Raw genomic sequence first — 17,290 nt, 5'->3', positions numbered from 1 at the left:
GGAATATCACAAGGAAGTAATCAGCTAAATCCAGAGTATGCAATATTCTGTAGTAGAAATAGCCTAGTTTCTCCGGTAAATCAGTAGTATGAAAAAAGGGTGGGGTACTGGTAAAATACAGTAAAAGGGACTTTAGAAACATGACAACTAAGCGCAACGTATGGACCTTATTTAAATCTGGAATTGAATAAAATAACTGTAAACAGAATGTTTGAGACAATCAAGAAAATTTTAATACTTGCTGGATGATGGATAGTTATTGAGATTTTTCTTAATTCTGTGTGATAGTGGCATAGGGGATATGATTTTTTTTTAAGTCATTTTCAGACATACACACATGGAAATTGGGATATGCTTTCCAAATACTTTAACTAATAAAAAAGGCAGAATTGTGGGAAGGGTGGGGAACAAGAATGTACAAATGTTGATTGTTGTTGAAGTTGATAATCATTGAACTTAGGGTTGAGATTGATTAATTATACTATTATCTCTATGTTTATGTATGTTTAAATTATTCCACAGGAAAGTGTTCAACATTAAGGTAATGTTAGGAAAAAAATTCATAGTATAACTACATTAACACATAACATAGTATCCCATGTTTGGGAGCAATAAAAAATTCACTATAACAAGTGATTGTTTGAAATTTTTATGTTATTTCTGAGATGATTAATTTTTAAATGGGTTGGTGAGTAACTTTAAAATTATAAACTAATGAATTTTGGTGACTGATAAATTTTGCCAAGTATATAGAAAGTCTATTTAATTATTTTATTTTCATAAGGAAACAACCTTAATAGAAAATACAGCTGGCTCCATGTACGTGGGGAAGCACACAGCTCACGTGTGCATCTGGCAGAACCCCCAGCACAGAGATGAGCAGGTGCTGTTTCCAACGACACCGACTTGTGTGTGTCCCAATACTATAGTTAGAAAATGGCTCAGATTCTTAGTTGCTTTTCCCAGAACTCAAAGATTGTCTTCCTGTTTATCTTGGTGGAATGCCTATGTTATACTTGTGATTTTTCTGTTCTCTGTAACATATTAAAACAAGATTGTCACAGATGGGGAAACAAGAGGTCATTAGTTAACAATCAGATGTTTGATTTCCTGAGCAGCAAAGATACCCTGTTGTGAATTTTTAACATTTTTAAAGGAGAAACAGGGCTAGTCCCTGGAAGGTAGACTCTATTCACTGGGCTTTCCACAAGGGTCAACACCATCATTTCTAAATAGATTTCCTCATTCAACTCTTGTCTTTGCATTTAATGTCAGCTTTGCCTCTATCTTTTAGTTCTTAGTTCACAGTGGCTACTTCTTTATACTAATAGTTTAAGTAAACACTGCCAGAAGAGCAAAGGGAAGCTATTTATTAGCTTTGGTCTAAGTTGGTATGATATGGAGATGATAGCATTCTTACTTTAATTCATTCTCCAGTTTCTAGAACAGTTGCTCTTGATTAGGTTGGGGCAGACAAAAATTTGAAATAATTCCTGGCTTCGAGAGACACAAGCCTTTGTTCACCCCAGAGTATTAGGCAACCCAACTAGTGCTACTAATCATATAATCTTAAGCATTGGGAGGGACATTCAGTGTCTCACTCTGTATTTGTTTCTCCTTTTGTAAAATTGGCACAATAATAGTGCTCACTTCATAGCATTGTATGAAGATTAAATTAGTTAATATTTGTAAAATGCTTAGAACAGAGATCAGCACATACATAAGCACCATATGTATTTATAAAATACATTCCTGCATGACATTGTGAATCTTCTCTATAACATTTGAATTAGTGGTAACTGCTATAGTGCTCACGGAGTTCCAGAATCTTGTTGGTGAACTTACCATTGGCTATTGCACTGCCAGCAAATGGTACGGTGAAACTTCACTGATTTGGAATTAGTTCACAAATTATTAAGCCTGAATAAGTGAAAATTCTGAAATCATGGATCTTTGGAAATATTTTGAAATCAGTATTTTAAATTTGACTGTTAATTTTTGAAAACTGTGTTATATTTGACTAAGTATGTTCAAGACGTACATGTTCAATTTGTGATTTTGTATACTTAATTGGAACAAAAAGCTAATACAGGTTTTGGTATGGACATCTATTCTTTTAAGTAGATTTCAATAGAGATATGAGTAGAGCATATAGATTTGTAAATAATTTGTTTGCACACCAGAGACCTAAGTAGTAATTTTAAAAGAAATTGTTGGAAGAATCAAGTGTTTGTGGAATGAATGTTCCTAGTAAAGTTCCTGTTCTTGTAAATAGTTAAGAATCATTTATAATTACTACAGCAAAAGTTGAAATACTATACATAATTTATATTTATCAAAAATGTTTTTAAAGTTTGCTTTCAAAAGCCACGATGAAAGCCAAGGCTTTCATAAGCCTTTATATTTTTAAGAATTCCTGAGTTAATTTGCTTGGAATTTTATTGGTGGAAAAGGCAGAGGTAGCAATTCCTTTTTCTGTGTTCCCATCCCATCCTCTTCATTCCTCTCCAAACTCTGGATTCTCATTATATGTTTACATAGCTGCCTCCTGCACTGGACTGTGTGTCTCTGAGTGTAGTATGACTAATTCATTTGTCTGCCAACCATAGTCTGGCGCGTAGTATGCTGTCAATACTTTTGTTGAACAGCCTAATTAGTAATGTCTACAACAATGACATTTTACCATAGTTAATAAAGCTCTGGGAAGGTAGGAGACACATTTGAGGTAGATATAGGTTTTAATTCTTTACAGAATGTGGACTTTTAGTTTGATTTGGAATTTGAAGCTGTGAGTGTAATACTTCTCAGTTTCCCAAAGGGCAAGGTAATTGGAGTTACGGTCCTCTTCCACCAGGTTGGATACCCAAAATGCCATTTATGCATGTGGTAGAATTTTATAACAGTTTTAAATTCTGTATAGTTGATGAAGAGCTTTTATGGTTTGGGATTCAAACTTTTAAAAAAAATTTTTTTTTAATTTTCCCTTTCACTGATGTACAATAATTTACATATTTATGGGGTAAGTGTGAGTGTCACATGGATCGAGTCAGGGTATTTGAGGTATGTATCACCAAACTGTTTTTTTTTTTAAATTATTCTACAAAGTGGTTTATAGTAATTACTTATATTCGTCTGCTTTTGACGCACATATTTCAGTTCTTGTAAGTCTTGTAAGGCTTAAGGATTGCTGAAGTTACTTGCAGTGTATTCATTCAGCTGATACACAGGTGTAGCACAGCATTTTCTACACTAGGTGTTCGATAAAGAGTGTGAAAATCTAAATCACAGGCCTTTTATTAAGACAAATGACAGGTGGAGAGAAATACCCTCGGCTTATTTCTGGTAAGGTTTTTATGTTCTGTAAAACAAAGAATTGTATTCATCGGTGGTGACAGATTTTAGTAATAAAAGATTTTTAAATGTAAAAATCGTAAATGTAGCAATGCTCATTTACCACCAAAATCCACTTCTCAGGAATAGTTCCATCTGTGTGAATCTAAGCGCCCGAATGTGGATTCATTACCTTATCCTGGTAGCCAAAGATTTCTTCATGGAGTTTCGAACTCAGCAGGATTTCACAGGGTTTAAAAATACGTGTTTGTTTTTTTTTTAATAGCCCTCAGATTTCAGTACCTTTAAATTAGGTTCAAACGGGGAGCAGGGGCTTGGATTCACCCCACAGCAATACTTATTTTTGTGTTTAACCATTTCAGGCCTTCTTGAAATAGAGGCTGTGTGGCGCAATGGGAAAAACAGCCTTGGAATCTGACAAAATCTGATTCCTGGATTCGGTCCCAGTCCTGCGTGACCTTGGGCAAGTTACTTGACTTCTCTGAATTTCCGTTTCCTCCTCTGCAAAACGGGGGTCGCCGCAGCCACCTCGCACCGGCGTCCGCAGCGCGCCGGGCACGCCCCGGGGGGACGAGCCGCAGCCATGATGACGGCCCCGCCGCTCCGCCGCCCCCGGCAGGTGTAGGCGCCGGCCCCGCCGCCTCCGCCCTCCTGCCGCTCGCGGGCCTGCCCCTCGGTGTCTCCGCGCAGGCCGCGCCGGGGGGTGGCGGCGCGCGGCCTCCCGGAGCCCCGGGCCCGCCCCGGGCGGAGCCGGCCTGAGCGGGCGCGGGGCGGGCGCGCGAGCGGCCCAGCTCGAGGCCGAGGCCCGGCGAGCGGAGGCGGCCCCGGCGCCCGAGCGTGTGCGCGGCCGCCGCCCCCTCGGCCCTCCCCTCCGCCCGCCCTCCGCCCTCCGCCCTCGCGCGCCGCCCGCCCGCCCGGGTCGCCGCGGGGCCGTGGTGTACGTGCAGAGCGCGCCGAGCGAGTGGCGCCCGCACGCCCTTCGCTTCCCCACAGCCTGGGCCCGGCCGCCCGGGACGCGGAGGCGGCGGCCGAGGCGGGAGGTCGCGGTTCGCCGCGCAGGCCGCGCTCCCCCGGGCCCGCGCGGCGATGAGGCGCTGAGGCGGCCGCCCGCGCTACGCGGGACCCGAGGCCGAGGAAGCGGCCGGGCCGAGGGCGCGGGGGGCCGGCCTGCCTGAGGCGAGGGGCGGCGGGCGCATGGCGCAGTGACGGCCCCCGCCGCCGCCGCCCCCGCTCCCCGGCTCCGGGCGCGGCTGTCCGGCCGCCACCCCTCCTGCTCGGCCGCCGCCGCCGCCGCCATGGCCAATGACAGCGGCGGGCCCGGCGGGCCCAGCCCGAGCGAGCGAGACCGGCAGTACTGCGAGCTGTGCGGGAAGATGGAGAACCTGCTGCGCTGCAGCCGCTGCCGCAGCTCCTTCTACTGCTGCAAGGAGCACCAGCGGCAGGACTGGAAGAAGCACAAGCTCGTGTGCCAGGGCGGCGAGGGCGCCCACGGAGCCGGCCCGCACCAGCACCCCGGCCCCGCGCCGCCGGCCGCCGCGCCGCCGCCCAGGGCCGGGGCCCGCGAGGCCAGGAAGGCAGCGGCGCCCCGGGACGCGGCCAAGGCAAAGGCCAAGCCCGCGGCCGAGCCCGCGGCGGCCGCGTCCCCGCCTCGCGCGGCCGGCGGCGGCCGGGGCCCGACGGTGGCGGCCGAGGCGGAGCCCGGGAAGGAGGAGCCGCCGGGCCGCGCGTCGCTGTTTCAGGAGAAGGCGAACCTGTACCCCCCGAGCAACACGCCCGGCGAGGGGCTGAGCCACGGCGGCGGCCTGCGGCCCAACGGGCAGACGAAGCCGCTGCCGGCGCTGAAGCTGGCGCTCGAGTACATCGTGCCGTGCATGAACAAGCACGGCATCTGCGTGGTGGACGACTTCCTGGGCAAGGAGACCGGGCAGCAGATCGGCGACGAGGTGCGCGCGCTGCACGACACGGGCAAGTTCACGGACGGGCAGCTGGTCAGCCAGAAGAGCGACTCGTCCAAGGACATCCGAGGCGATAAGATCACCTGGATCGAGGGCAAGGAGCCCGGCTGCGAAACCATTGGGCTGCTCATGAGCAGCATGGACGACCTGATCCGCCACTGTAACGGGAAGCTGGGCAACTACAAAATCAATGGCCGGACGAAAGTAAGTGTGCTGGGGTTGCGCTGACATCCCCTCCCCGGCGGGCGGCCTCTTCCCGCGACTCAGCTGCTTAGGGTGAGGAGCACGATTCCTCTGTGTAAGCGTGATTGCCTCTCGTGTAACACCCGTAAAGAAAACGGATAGTAATCCGTAGGTAGGTGTTTGCCTAGTTAGCCCCATCCTCAGGGTCCACTGTTTTCCACTGATCGCCTGTTTCATCCACTCCGACTAATTGCATGGTTTTCCAGCTAAACTTAGGCACTATACTCTCCCTTTAACTTTACTGTTTTCTTTCTTCCATTCCACTATCAGACACAATTCAAAGCTTATTGGAGTTGTGGCCACCCAGTGGGGGACGTTAGAGCACCACCCAAACCCAGTCCTGGTTGTGCATCTGCCTCGTGTTTGCATAAGCTCTTAAATTCCCTATGGTGGTTGAGCCACTCACCGCATTCTGATTTACAGAGTCAAATGCTGTGTGTTTAGTTAAGAATCTGCCAGCTGACCACGAAAAGGTAACCGTAAAATAAGACTTTAGTCCAAAGACTCACCATATTCAGGAAGAGCTTGGCTACTCCCCTCTCCCCCCTCTAATAGCTCTCATCCCTCTCCCTGTTCCTACTGTTTTGAAACCCACTACAAAACGGGGGGAAGAAGTATTTCCGTTTTCAGATCTCTCAGTGTAGGTAGATTACGTTTTTAGCATAGGTTTCCTTTATTTGCTTTGTGAATATGATCCTCGTGTTGAAAAAGAACTGTTTTGTAGCTTTCTGGGGCGGGGGCAAAAAAACCTCCACGAAATTGGAGCAGGACGGTTCCCTTTAAAGTCTCAATTTGGTGAGATCTTTTTGTTTTCTCTTTACCGTTGCAATTTTTCCCCTGACAGATTGTTCAGTTCCTACCTAGTCTGTCCCCTCTTTCCTCCCTCAGTATGGTAAACAATAGACTCTTTCCTCCTAAATGCTCTTGCAGTTGTTTTTCATTTTACTTCCCAGATCTTAATTTTTTCTTTGTATCTGGTGCCTCCGAGGCCACCCAGCTCCACCCTCCTCCACTATTAATCTCTGCCTGATTTTGCGAGTTTTGAGAGATTGTCTTGAGAGATGATCACATGCACGTGTTTGTACACACGCACTGACTCTTCCCAGTAGTTCTTTTGTGTGGGTGTGTCAGACCATCTATTTTCATAGTCATTATGTGTGATTCTCAGGCTGCTCAAAAGGCTGAGTATAGGCAATGAGGAAAGTTCTAACCATGAAAATTTTGTGGAGAGAAATAACAGTGTTGAGTCTAATTTACTATTGCCAGTTCATTGCTGGATGAAGGCACATGTTTTAATATCATGTAGTCTCAAAAATAAATGAATAGTTGCATAATAAGGGGATCTGCCAGAAATCTCAGCCTTGGTCTTTCATGAGATTTGCATTTATATTTCTTAAAAACCCGTTTGTCATGAATCAAATCATCTGAACGTAGTCGTGAACTCTAGAGCAGGAAGAAAATTAGTTTGAGGGAATATCTGAAGTATGACCAAAGCATAAACTTAAGTTGGAGTCTTGAAAAAGATGATGTCCAAAATCTTCCTTGATCTGCTTTCCTTAGTTAATTTAGCTTTCCAAATAAGCCGAAACCTCTTCTCTGTCTTCCTGTTTTCACCTGTCCTTCTCAGGGAAGGGACAGCAGATAGCCTGATTTTTAGAGAGGTTGCTTCTCATGAGGATGCTGTTAAAAAATAGCTACCTCCTTCCTCAAGAGTCCTAGTGGCTGAAGGTAACAACATTTAAGGTTTTAATTCACTTAACTGTACATATTGTGTAATAAGGGACTAGCTGAAGGAAGGATGGATTTTAAACTCTTTGGATTTGATCTTATGCTTACATTAACATTATAAACCAGGATCTGTGAATAATCCTAGGGAATTCCTTTCATTGTACTTTCTTGGCTGAAAGAGTTTTTGGTAATCGTGTTTGAATGTGTAATTTAAGTATTCCTAAAAAAAAAAGCAAGAGTGCTTGCTTAAGGAGAATGAGAAGGCAATCAAAATTCTGCCCACTGTATATTGAGCAGCCACAGTGTGCCAGGCCCCAGATTAGGCTCAATAAAGACATGATCACAATAATCTTAATCCTTGGAGTGAGTAGTGTTATTCCTAATTTACATTTGAGGAAATTTCAGCTCAGACTTGGCCAAGGCCTACCACTTATGGTAACTGAGCCAGTATTCAAGCTTAGGTTGTTGAGATACCAAGCGCATGCTTTTTCTCCTATACTACAGATGTAGGTAGGTAGGACATTAGATGAGAAGATGTAGATTACTTAGCACACTACTGGAACTAAAATTTTATATATATTTTGTTGATAGCGGGTGAATAGCATTAGATTTGTATATGAATAATCATACTCTATGGTTGGAAATTTTTTTTATTAGGTGACAGGATAATGACTGTACAATGTTTATTTATGATAGTAGTTTAAAAGCCACTTTGCATTTATCCACCTGAATCATGCTCATGTCAGTATAACTCTCAGAATATGGTTATTCTAGTGATTGCACAGGCGGTCTTCAATTAAGACTTTTGTTATCCTTCATAACATTATAGTGATTTTAAAAGTTGCCTCATCAAATGTGTAGTCTTCTCATTTTCACTTTCACAGTAGTAGGTAGGTTGTGGTGTATAGATTATATATTTTATATGTATGTATAAAATATCATATTATAGATTAGAAAAGTACAACGCAGAAAAGTTAGTTAACTTGTTGCAAATTCTGCAGCAGACCAGGAATTAAGTGCAGGTTTTTGACCAAAAAATCTGATATTCTTTTTCATTTACGTTATCTGTATTGCATGTTCTTTGTGTATGTCAGGGCCTGATAATCAGATGATGTATGATTGGCTGTGGCTCATTCAGTGTAGGCTTTGGTTTCTCTGGAGTTTCTTCTTTAGACATGCTTATCTGGCCACTGTTTATCCAACTACTTTAAAAAAGGAACCACAAGGGAAGGATGAAGTAATACAAGAGAAAAACAGAAACATAATTGTAGCCACTGATGTGACTGAGCTCTGGTTTCCACTTTCTCTGTTCTTCTTTTTGAGATTTTCCCCTTTTTTCCCTTAAACTGCCCTTTCATCCTTTATCCTTTCTCTCACCCTTGTTTCCATCAAGAGGACTCACTGTGGTGCCCCGTGGAAAGGAACCCTGGTCTGCTGCTTTGTGGAGAGTAGTGTTGTGCCCTGACTTGGGGTCAGAGGAAGAAGAGGAGAGCATGGGGGAGAGGCTCATGGAAAATGTTGGAATTTCATAGCCAGTCTGAAGGAAAAAATTTGCCCATTAAAATAAAAATAATTACAAGCATATACAAAACATTTTTGGAATTTAATCCAGAACTTGGTCTGTTCAGTTAAAACATACATAAAGGAGAGGAGTAATAAAATATAATAGGTTGAGACCAATATGAAGCAGATTGTATGACTAAGGTTTTTCACTGTTAACTGTAGTTAATTAGTTGGCTCTGGCTGATTATGGCTCTTAGAACAAATAGAATGAGGAAGATTTTGCTGCTTTATTATCACTACCATAACGATGTGGTGACAGTCCTCTTAGATGTCAAAAACAAAACTGACCCAGGAAGAGAGCCCTCCCCAGAAGCTGACCATGCTGGTTTCCTGATCTCAGACTTCTAGCCTCCAGAACTACGAGCAATAAACTGTTGTGTAAGCCTAAATCAATAAATAAACAATCAAACCAAACTTTCTTCTCTGTCTACTTCTGCCATTCTCTTTTTACTCTGGGCATCCGAGATGTACAAATTCAAGCAGCTTATTTAATGGATTAGTATTTATATTAGAATTCAAGATCAAAATCAGTTATTCTGTATGCAGAAAGCCTGAAAATATTGTAAATGCAATAATTCTGCCAGCTGAAAAGGAGATACATGTGAACTGAAAGGGTAGTTTTAGTAGGTTTTGGCAGAACCAGATTCAACTTTGTAGGAGAACATTTTGTACAGTGAGTTAGTTTAAGTGTAGTTTACACGTAAACTAACTCCTTTAATTCTAAAGAAATTTTATTTTAAATTAACATGTTTTTGCATGTTTACAACTTATCTACTACCTGATAAGTCACAAAAATATCCTGCAAAACCTCAGGAGGAAGAGGAGAAGGAGGAGGAGGACATCTTAAAGGTAATGGATTTTGTGCTGCTTTTAAATCTGGGTTAGATCATGGGTCTGCTATCATTTCTATGTCCTTGGGCCAGTCTCTTAATCTCTCTGAGCTTCAGTTTCTCCATTTGTAAAATGGTGTTAAATGATACCTGTCTTTTCTGCCTCTTATTGTGAGGAGTACTTATAATGCTGCATATAAAGCACTTTTTAGATGGTAAAGCAGTATGCAGAACTGTTAACTGTTACTCTTCTCATTTTAAGAATTCACTGTTTCAGAGCCTCTCTTTTAAGAGTTCTGTGCTTTCCCCACCTTTTATAAGTGGGAGAAAAAGATTTAGCATGCTCACCCATTTTTGACGTAACCACTTCCCCTCTGTAGATACACTTCTTTTTCTAAAAGGGAAGAAATAAGAGAGGTTATGTGACTTGTTCAAGGTCATAGAGCTGGCCAGTGACAAAACCGACAGACATTTGATTCAGTTCACCCTATATCTGCAACTTTATGCTGTATCACCTGTAAAAGTTGAGTATTCCTACTTAATTTTCATATATTTTACCCCAGTTTTGAAGATATGCTTGAATATTTGTGACTTCCTTTTCCCTTTTACTTCTGTCATTCTACACTATGGCTTATCTGCCATTCTAGTTTAAATTTTCCTCCTTTAGATATTCCCTCCCTAATTTCCTTAGATGTTCTTTATCTACCTCTGTCTTTCTTCTGATATTGTTTAAAGCCATTTTTCCCTGAGGCAGGCCTGCTGTCTCTTGTTTCCTTAGCAGGAACTGTCTTCCCACTTTGTGTTTATGGTTTGCTTGTTCATTCTATTTTCCTTTCCCTTTTTTTCCCCACCAGACTTGAAATCTGTGTTTGTATTCTCTCATGTTTTCTGAAGCCTGTACCTTTTTGGTATGCCTTTGGATTGATGTTATCAGCTTAGTTGTTTTTATTTAATTTTTCACTTTAGGTCTTTAAAGCTACACCAACTATTTCAGTCTCCCTTTCATTCTAGCGCATTCTTAGACAGTTTTCATAGATACATTGTAATACTGCTAAGCTTGCATTCCACCTCCTTTTCCACTGTGGGCCTGTTTTTACACTTAGAACTTCATTCGTGTCTGCGTGATGGCATTCAGATAATTTGTTAAGCCATAGCTTGTCTTTGACTCTTATTCCAGCTAAAACTCCTCTATTCTAAAAAACAAAACACTGTTAGACAGTTAACCTAAATCTGCCCTTACAATATTTTATTTTATGCTTATTTCCTAGTCCAAACTGTGAACTATTCTGCCACCTTTATTGTAAGTATAATTTTATACTTCATAATCACGTTTTTGCATAACCAATTCACAGTTTTAGCCTCTTTAATTGTTAAGACCACCATAACATTTTTATGACTTCGGAATTCTCATTTTTCTTATTCATTGTCCCAGATCCCATTACTTTACCAAAGCAAAATATATGTGTTCTTGCTTTCTTGTTGTATTCTCTGAGTCCTGTTTTGATAATATTTTTATTCATTTATTCAACAAATATTGAGTACCCTCCGTGTATAGGTACTGTTCTAGGAGCTAAGGATTCCTGAACATCAATAACAAAGAAAAAGCCCCCACTCTCAAGGAGCTTAAATTCTACTTAGAGGAGGGGAAGGGTAGGGAGGGACAGTCAGTAGCAAATGTATAAGTAATATGTGACATTTTCATGGTATATATTAAGACAAAAAATAAAAAAGGTAAGGACAGTGGGGTCCTCTCTTAGATAGGATTGATAAAATAAGATGATATTTAAGCAGAGACTTGAATAAAGTGAGGGAGTGCGTCATGTATATATGTAGAAGAAGAGCATTCCAAGTACAGGTATTTTTTTTTTTAGACAGAGTCTCACTCTGTTGCCCAGGCTAGAGTGCCATGGCATCAGCCTAACTCACAGCAACCTCAAACTCCTGGGCTCAAGGGATCCTCTTGCCTCAGCCTCCTGAGTAGCTGGAACTACAGGCATGCACCACCATGCCCGGCTAATTTTTTCTATATATTTTTAGTTGTCTAGCTAATTTCTTTCTATTTTTAGTAGAGAAGGGTCTCGCTATTACTCTGGCTGGTCTCGAACTCCTGACCTCAAGTGATCCTCCTGCCTCGGCCTCCCAGAGTGCTAGGATTACAGGCGTGAGCCACCGCGCACGGCCTAATTTTTTATTTTTACTATGGAATATATTGAGTGTTGATTTTTTTATTTACTTATTTTTTCTTTTTATTGAAAAATGCTTTTTAGTTAGCTTATTGGACATCCTACGTTTTCCTCCTTTAGATAGTCCCTAATTTCATTAGCTGTTCTATATCTACCTCTGTCTTTCCTCTGACATGATTTAAAGCCATTTTTCCCTGAAGCAGGCCTACCCTCTCTTGTTTCCTTAGTAGGAACTATCTTCCCACTTTGTGCTTGTGATTTACGTATTAATTCTCTTTTCCTTTCCTTTTTTTCCCCCTTTTAGGCTTGAAGTCTGTCTTTGTTCTTCTCCCATGTTTTCATAACACCATAGCACTACTAACCACCCCACCTTTAAAATTTTGACTACTCATTTACTGGCCTGGCTCTTAGCCTTTCAATTATTTTCCTCTTTACATGTTTCAGAGTTTTCTTTCTTTACTCAAATTCTAACTATAGTTTTTTTCCGTGAGTCTCAGTGCTTAGCTTTCTGCTCATCACTGTCAGAACACCCATGCATGTAGGGAGAGCTTGAAACATCTATATTTCTTAATTTTTCTTCTTAGCTTGTATTAGTTCTCTATTGCTATGTAACAGATTGCCCCAGAACTAAGTGGCTTAACACAACACACATCTATCATGTCATAGTTTCTATAGATCAGGAATCTGGGCACAGCCCAGATGTGCCTCTCTGTCACCATTCCTCATGGCTGCAGGCAGGACAACGGCCAGGGTCTGTGCTCTCCTCCAAAGGCTTGAATGGGGAAGAGTCTGCTTCCAGGATCACTCACTGGTAGTTGGCAGTGTTCAGTTTCTGGGTTGTTGGACTGAAGGCTTCAGTTCCTTGCCATGTGGGCCCCTCTACCATGGCATCTTGCTTCACCAAGTATGCAAGCCAGAAAGGCTTAGTGGGTCTGCTAGCATGACTGAAGTCCCAGTCTTCTGTAACCTAATCATTGAAGTGACATCCTTCATTTGTGCTGTATTCTTTTGATTAGAAGCAAGTCAATAATAGGTTCATTCCACATTCAAGGGAAGGAATTATACAAAGGTGTGAATACCAGTTTTGGGGTTTTTTTTTGTTTTTTTTTTTTAAGAGACAAGATCTTACTATGTTGCCCAGGTTTGATCTCAAACTCCTGGCCTCAAGGGATCCTCCTGCCTTGGCCTCCCAAAGTGCTGGGATTACAGGCATGAATACCAGTTCTTAAGTTTGTTCTTCCTTTGTAGTGTATGTTACTGTCCTTTATGGTCTGTGGTTTGTCTTCTCTTTTGCTGTAGTCTGTACTTTTTTCCTGAGTAATCTCATGCACTCATGGTAGCACAGGTTCTTAAGTTAGTTTGCCTATGTTCAAACTCTTGTTCTGCTACTTAATTGCTCTCTGATTTTGGGCACATTTTCTAACAACTAACATGTTAACTTCCTTATCAGTATGATAGGAGTTAATAATCGTACCTAATTCAGTAATAGGTTTGTTTGAGGATAGATGAGATAATACATAAGAAGTGTTCAGTAGATAATCCGTGCTCAGTTAATATTAGCTGTAACTGTAATGAATAACAGTAGTAGCAACAATCATGACTTCAGCTATTAGGATTTGTTAGAGACTTCTTCATTTGTCTGTTACCCTGGCATCTGTAGAGGACTGATGGACAATCTCCACCTGAATTTTTTGTTAGTATTGCAAACTCCGCATGATTATGACTGAAGTTTCCCATTGTGGGAAGGGGTGAGGGTTGATAGGGCTGTCTGGTGGGGAAGTGGAGCAACAGGTTTAAAATTGATGCTGTGTGTGAACTCCATTCAACAGCTATTTACAGAGTGCCTGATCTAAGTTACTGAAGAAGGTACCACAGTGCCTAGGTCAAAGTAATTCTGCCCTTCTGGACTCTTACTATTTGAGGGAAAGACAACATTGACTTGCAATCCCAGTGTGCTAAATGTTTATGAGATAGATGTACAAGATCCTATGGGAACTAGAGGAGACCTAACTTTGTAGGCCAGGAAAGGTTTTCTTGACAAAGTAGTTATTTAGGCTGAGATGTAAAAAGGTGAGTTGGAGTTAAGTCTATTGACAGTCTCCAGATCTGGAAAGAGCACAGTGTTTTAGGGGAACACACTTTCTTTATTGGTGTGAAAATTTTACTTATTTAAAAAATAATATTTCTTATCTGTCTCTCATTCCCTTTTATACTTTCATAGTAAGACCTTCCTTCATCTCTGTCCTGGATTATTTTATTTATTTATACATATATACATATGTATATTTATTTATTTTAATATGAAGAGGGGGAGTGAGGAGGAGAGTTCAATTTCCTTTTTTGTTTTTTGAGACAGAGTCTTACTCTGTTGCCCTGGGCAGAATGCAGTGGCATCATTGTAGCTCCCTAGAACCCCAAACTCCTGGGCTCAAGGAATCCTCCTGCCTCAGCCTCCTGAGTATCTGGGACTACAGGTGTGCACCACCATGCCCAGCTGATTTTTCTATTTTTAGTAGAGACAGGGTCTCACTCTTGCTCAGGCTGGTCTCAAACTCCTGACCTTAAGCAATCCTGCCTCTGCCTCCCAGAGTGCTAGGATTATAGGCATGAGCCACTAAGCTGAGCCTGTCCAGATTATTAATATTATAAAAGCCCGATGATTTTTTTCTTTTTGTATCTTTACTTTCCGGTCCATTCTATCCATGGCTACTTTTTTAAAAGAACATTTCACTTCCTGCCATGTACTTTCTGTTCCAGCCACAGGAGCCGACTGCAGGTCGCTGAACTTACCTTCATCTTCTACCTCTTGCATTTCCTCAGCTCTTTCCATGTGGAAAGCGGTAGGAAGGTTCTCTGACTTGCTTCTTGCTCCCTTGTGTCTAAGCAGAGTCAGCTTTGTCCCGTCCGTTGCTCTGGCACTTCCCGTCACTGGTAGCTCACTCTTCACAGGGGTGTTTCCCCCTGACCTCTACTGTCAGCCACTTACTCACACTGGTCTGCTCAGCACCTTGCATCGGGGGAGCCAGTAAGTGTTACATTTGAATTTCTACTGCACTGTCCTAATTGAGATTTTCATCATTTTCTTTTTGGATCGTTACACAGTATTATACACAAGATTCCTTTTTTTCCTAATTTGTTCTTTTCCATGTACTGCTCCTATCTATCCTACATAAAGTTACCAACACTTAGAAAAATTTTATTCAAAATTCTTCAGAGACTTGTTTAAAGGATCCAATTTGATGCTTAGGCATTTAATGCTCACCAGCTGCTGAGGCTCACGCCGTCCATCCATTTGTTTGCCAGTGCTCTCAGGTGCAGCCAGTGTTTCAGCCAGACTCTTCCCGCTGCTCCCCTTCTCTTCCCAGCACATCTGGGAATTCTTTGACTCCCCCACCCCTGCCCCAGCAATTCACGTCTTCTGTGTGCTTTAGGGTCTGGGCTGTCCTGTTCTCAAATATCTTCCTGAACGCTGAATCTCCGTTGATCTCGTTTCTCAAAAACCTTATATACCTTTTATTGCTTAAGTATCTTCTCCAGAAAGTTATAATGGCAGGGGAACTGTTTTACACTACTCTGTCTTATGCAAAGCACCTTTTGTTACTGTTATGTATGGAATTATTCACATATGAACACTGGGTGAATTGTCCTTACTCTGCCCTGTACCTCACCTCTGCTTCACCACCTTTCCGTCCAATTTCTAAAACTGCAGTGAGACATTTTAAAAGTTGTGAGAGTTTTTGTCCTATTGTGGTCAACTCTCCTTTCTGCGCCTGCTAGGCTGTTCCTAGTCCCTAATTTTCCAGATAAAAATAGCCTAGGCCAGCATGGCCTAAACTATTTTTAACGCCAAGTACTGGGAGAAAGGTCTGCCTTGAAGGTGAAATGAAGTTTTATGCCATCATCTAGGCCAAAAGTCAGTTGAGCAGGTTACAAATTGTGATAGAACCCTGCACATCCATGGATCTCATCCCCACCAGTGGCGTGGGAATCCCTGGGAAACGGGTCACTTCAAAACAAAACAACGTAATGGACGTGATGTTGAAAGTGACCTCTTTTTGCTTTTATATATATATTTATATATATGTGTATGTATGTATATTTATATATACCTTCTCCTACGTGACCTAGAACAGTGTGTAGACAGAAGCAAGCAGACAGAGTTCAATACCATGTGATTGATGTGCAAAGTAAAATTTTCAAAAGCAAAACTTCTAAAATTATCGTGGCTTTGACTTGGTTTTAGAACTATAATTTATTCAAGATTTCAAACACATGAAAGGAGGGTGTAAGTTATGTTTAACAAAAGAGGGCATGATTTAAACAAGAGGAGAAATATTTCTTTTTATGACCTTTTGGTCTTAACCGCATTTCTAGGTTCAAGGATTTAATCAGCGTGGGGGAAGCAGTTGATTTAACTATTAAAAGGGCAGTGGTGGAGTGCAGGTGATAGGAGCTTAGCAGTGTAAAGGTCATTTGAATTTGGTCTTGGAATGCATTCAAATATTCTTATCCTTAAAAAAAGTTTTACTTGATACTTAAAATGCGTTTTCATTCTCTGATTACAGAGTTGGTAAGGAAAGTAACCTGAGAGTTAATATTTACCATAGATAATTGATGTGCAAAGAATGGTTGTAGTTTTGGGTGGTTACAACCCAGTGTATTTCAGAATGAAATTTCTTGAATAAGAAATGGGCTAAAAATGATGTGCGATGATTAAGTGGCATCCTTCTCGAATAGCCGACAAGTTTTATTCAAGGCAGTCATATAAGCTAGTGTTTTGTAAGTTTGTTTTGCTATGGACCCATTTAGGAATCTAAGGGAAGCTGTGGACTTTCTCACCCTAAAAATGAACATAGTACAAGCAAAGTTTTGCCTATAACGAAGCCCCTCCGTAGACTCTATATTAAAAACCACTGTCACAGGAGGGTTCCAAAAAAACAAAACAAAAAAACATTGTTAAGCATTTCGTATCAGGTTATGGTAGAATAAGGTTTCTATGTGTATTCAGTTCCTATTCTTGCCTTTAGAGCTATGCTTTGAATTTCCCCCACCTCCCATGATAGTACTCAATTTAAATTATAGAGACCTAGATAAAGGAATATGAATTATAACTAGAGGTATGTATGTACAGACTTTGGAAAGGCGTTTGCCTTGTACAGTCTGGCCATAGAGCAAAACAGAGTTAACTGGCACGTACCAGGATGGAAACCATGACTTAGTGATAATGTCTTACCTAAAGGGTATACCTCTCCAGACACATTTGCTAAGTTAATCCTTGCTTTAGAATTCTAGATACGCAGTTTTACTATAAAAGACTTGAGAGTCTTTATCACTAATGATTAACACTGGCTTGTGACTCTCTCTCTTTTCCCTCTTTCCCTTTATACTGTCCTGTCCCCTGCTCCCATTGTATATGTGCATGTGTGTTCCGCATTTG

At 41.8% G+C, this 17,290-nt stretch overlaps 1 protein-coding gene across 2 annotated transcripts in view; it reads left to right on the top strand.

The window, feature by feature from the left end:
• Positions 1 to 4,582: 4,582 nt before the first annotated feature.
• EGLN1 (egl-9 family hypoxia inducible factor 1) overlaps positions 4,583 to 17,290 on the top strand; it is a 48,919-nt gene continuing 36,211 nt past the window's right edge. For both annotated transcript variants that reach the window (XM_045537002.1, XM_045537003.1), the window contains exon 1: positions 4,583 to 5,510. In XM_045537002.1, the coding sequence (XP_045392958.1) occupies positions 4,647 to 5,510 (864 nt within the window). In that variant the 5' untranslated portion in view covers positions 4,583 to 4,646. The remainder of the gene's footprint in view (positions 5,511 to 17,290) is intronic.

The sequence above is a fragment of the Lemur catta genome, chromosome 25, assembly GCF_020740605.2.
Source record: "Lemur catta isolate mLemCat1 chromosome 25, mLemCat1.pri, whole genome shotgun sequence".
Taxonomy (NCBI): domain Eukaryota; kingdom Metazoa; phylum Chordata; class Mammalia; order Primates; family Lemuridae; genus Lemur; species Lemur catta.
This window is presented reverse-complemented; position numbering and strand designations above follow the sequence as displayed.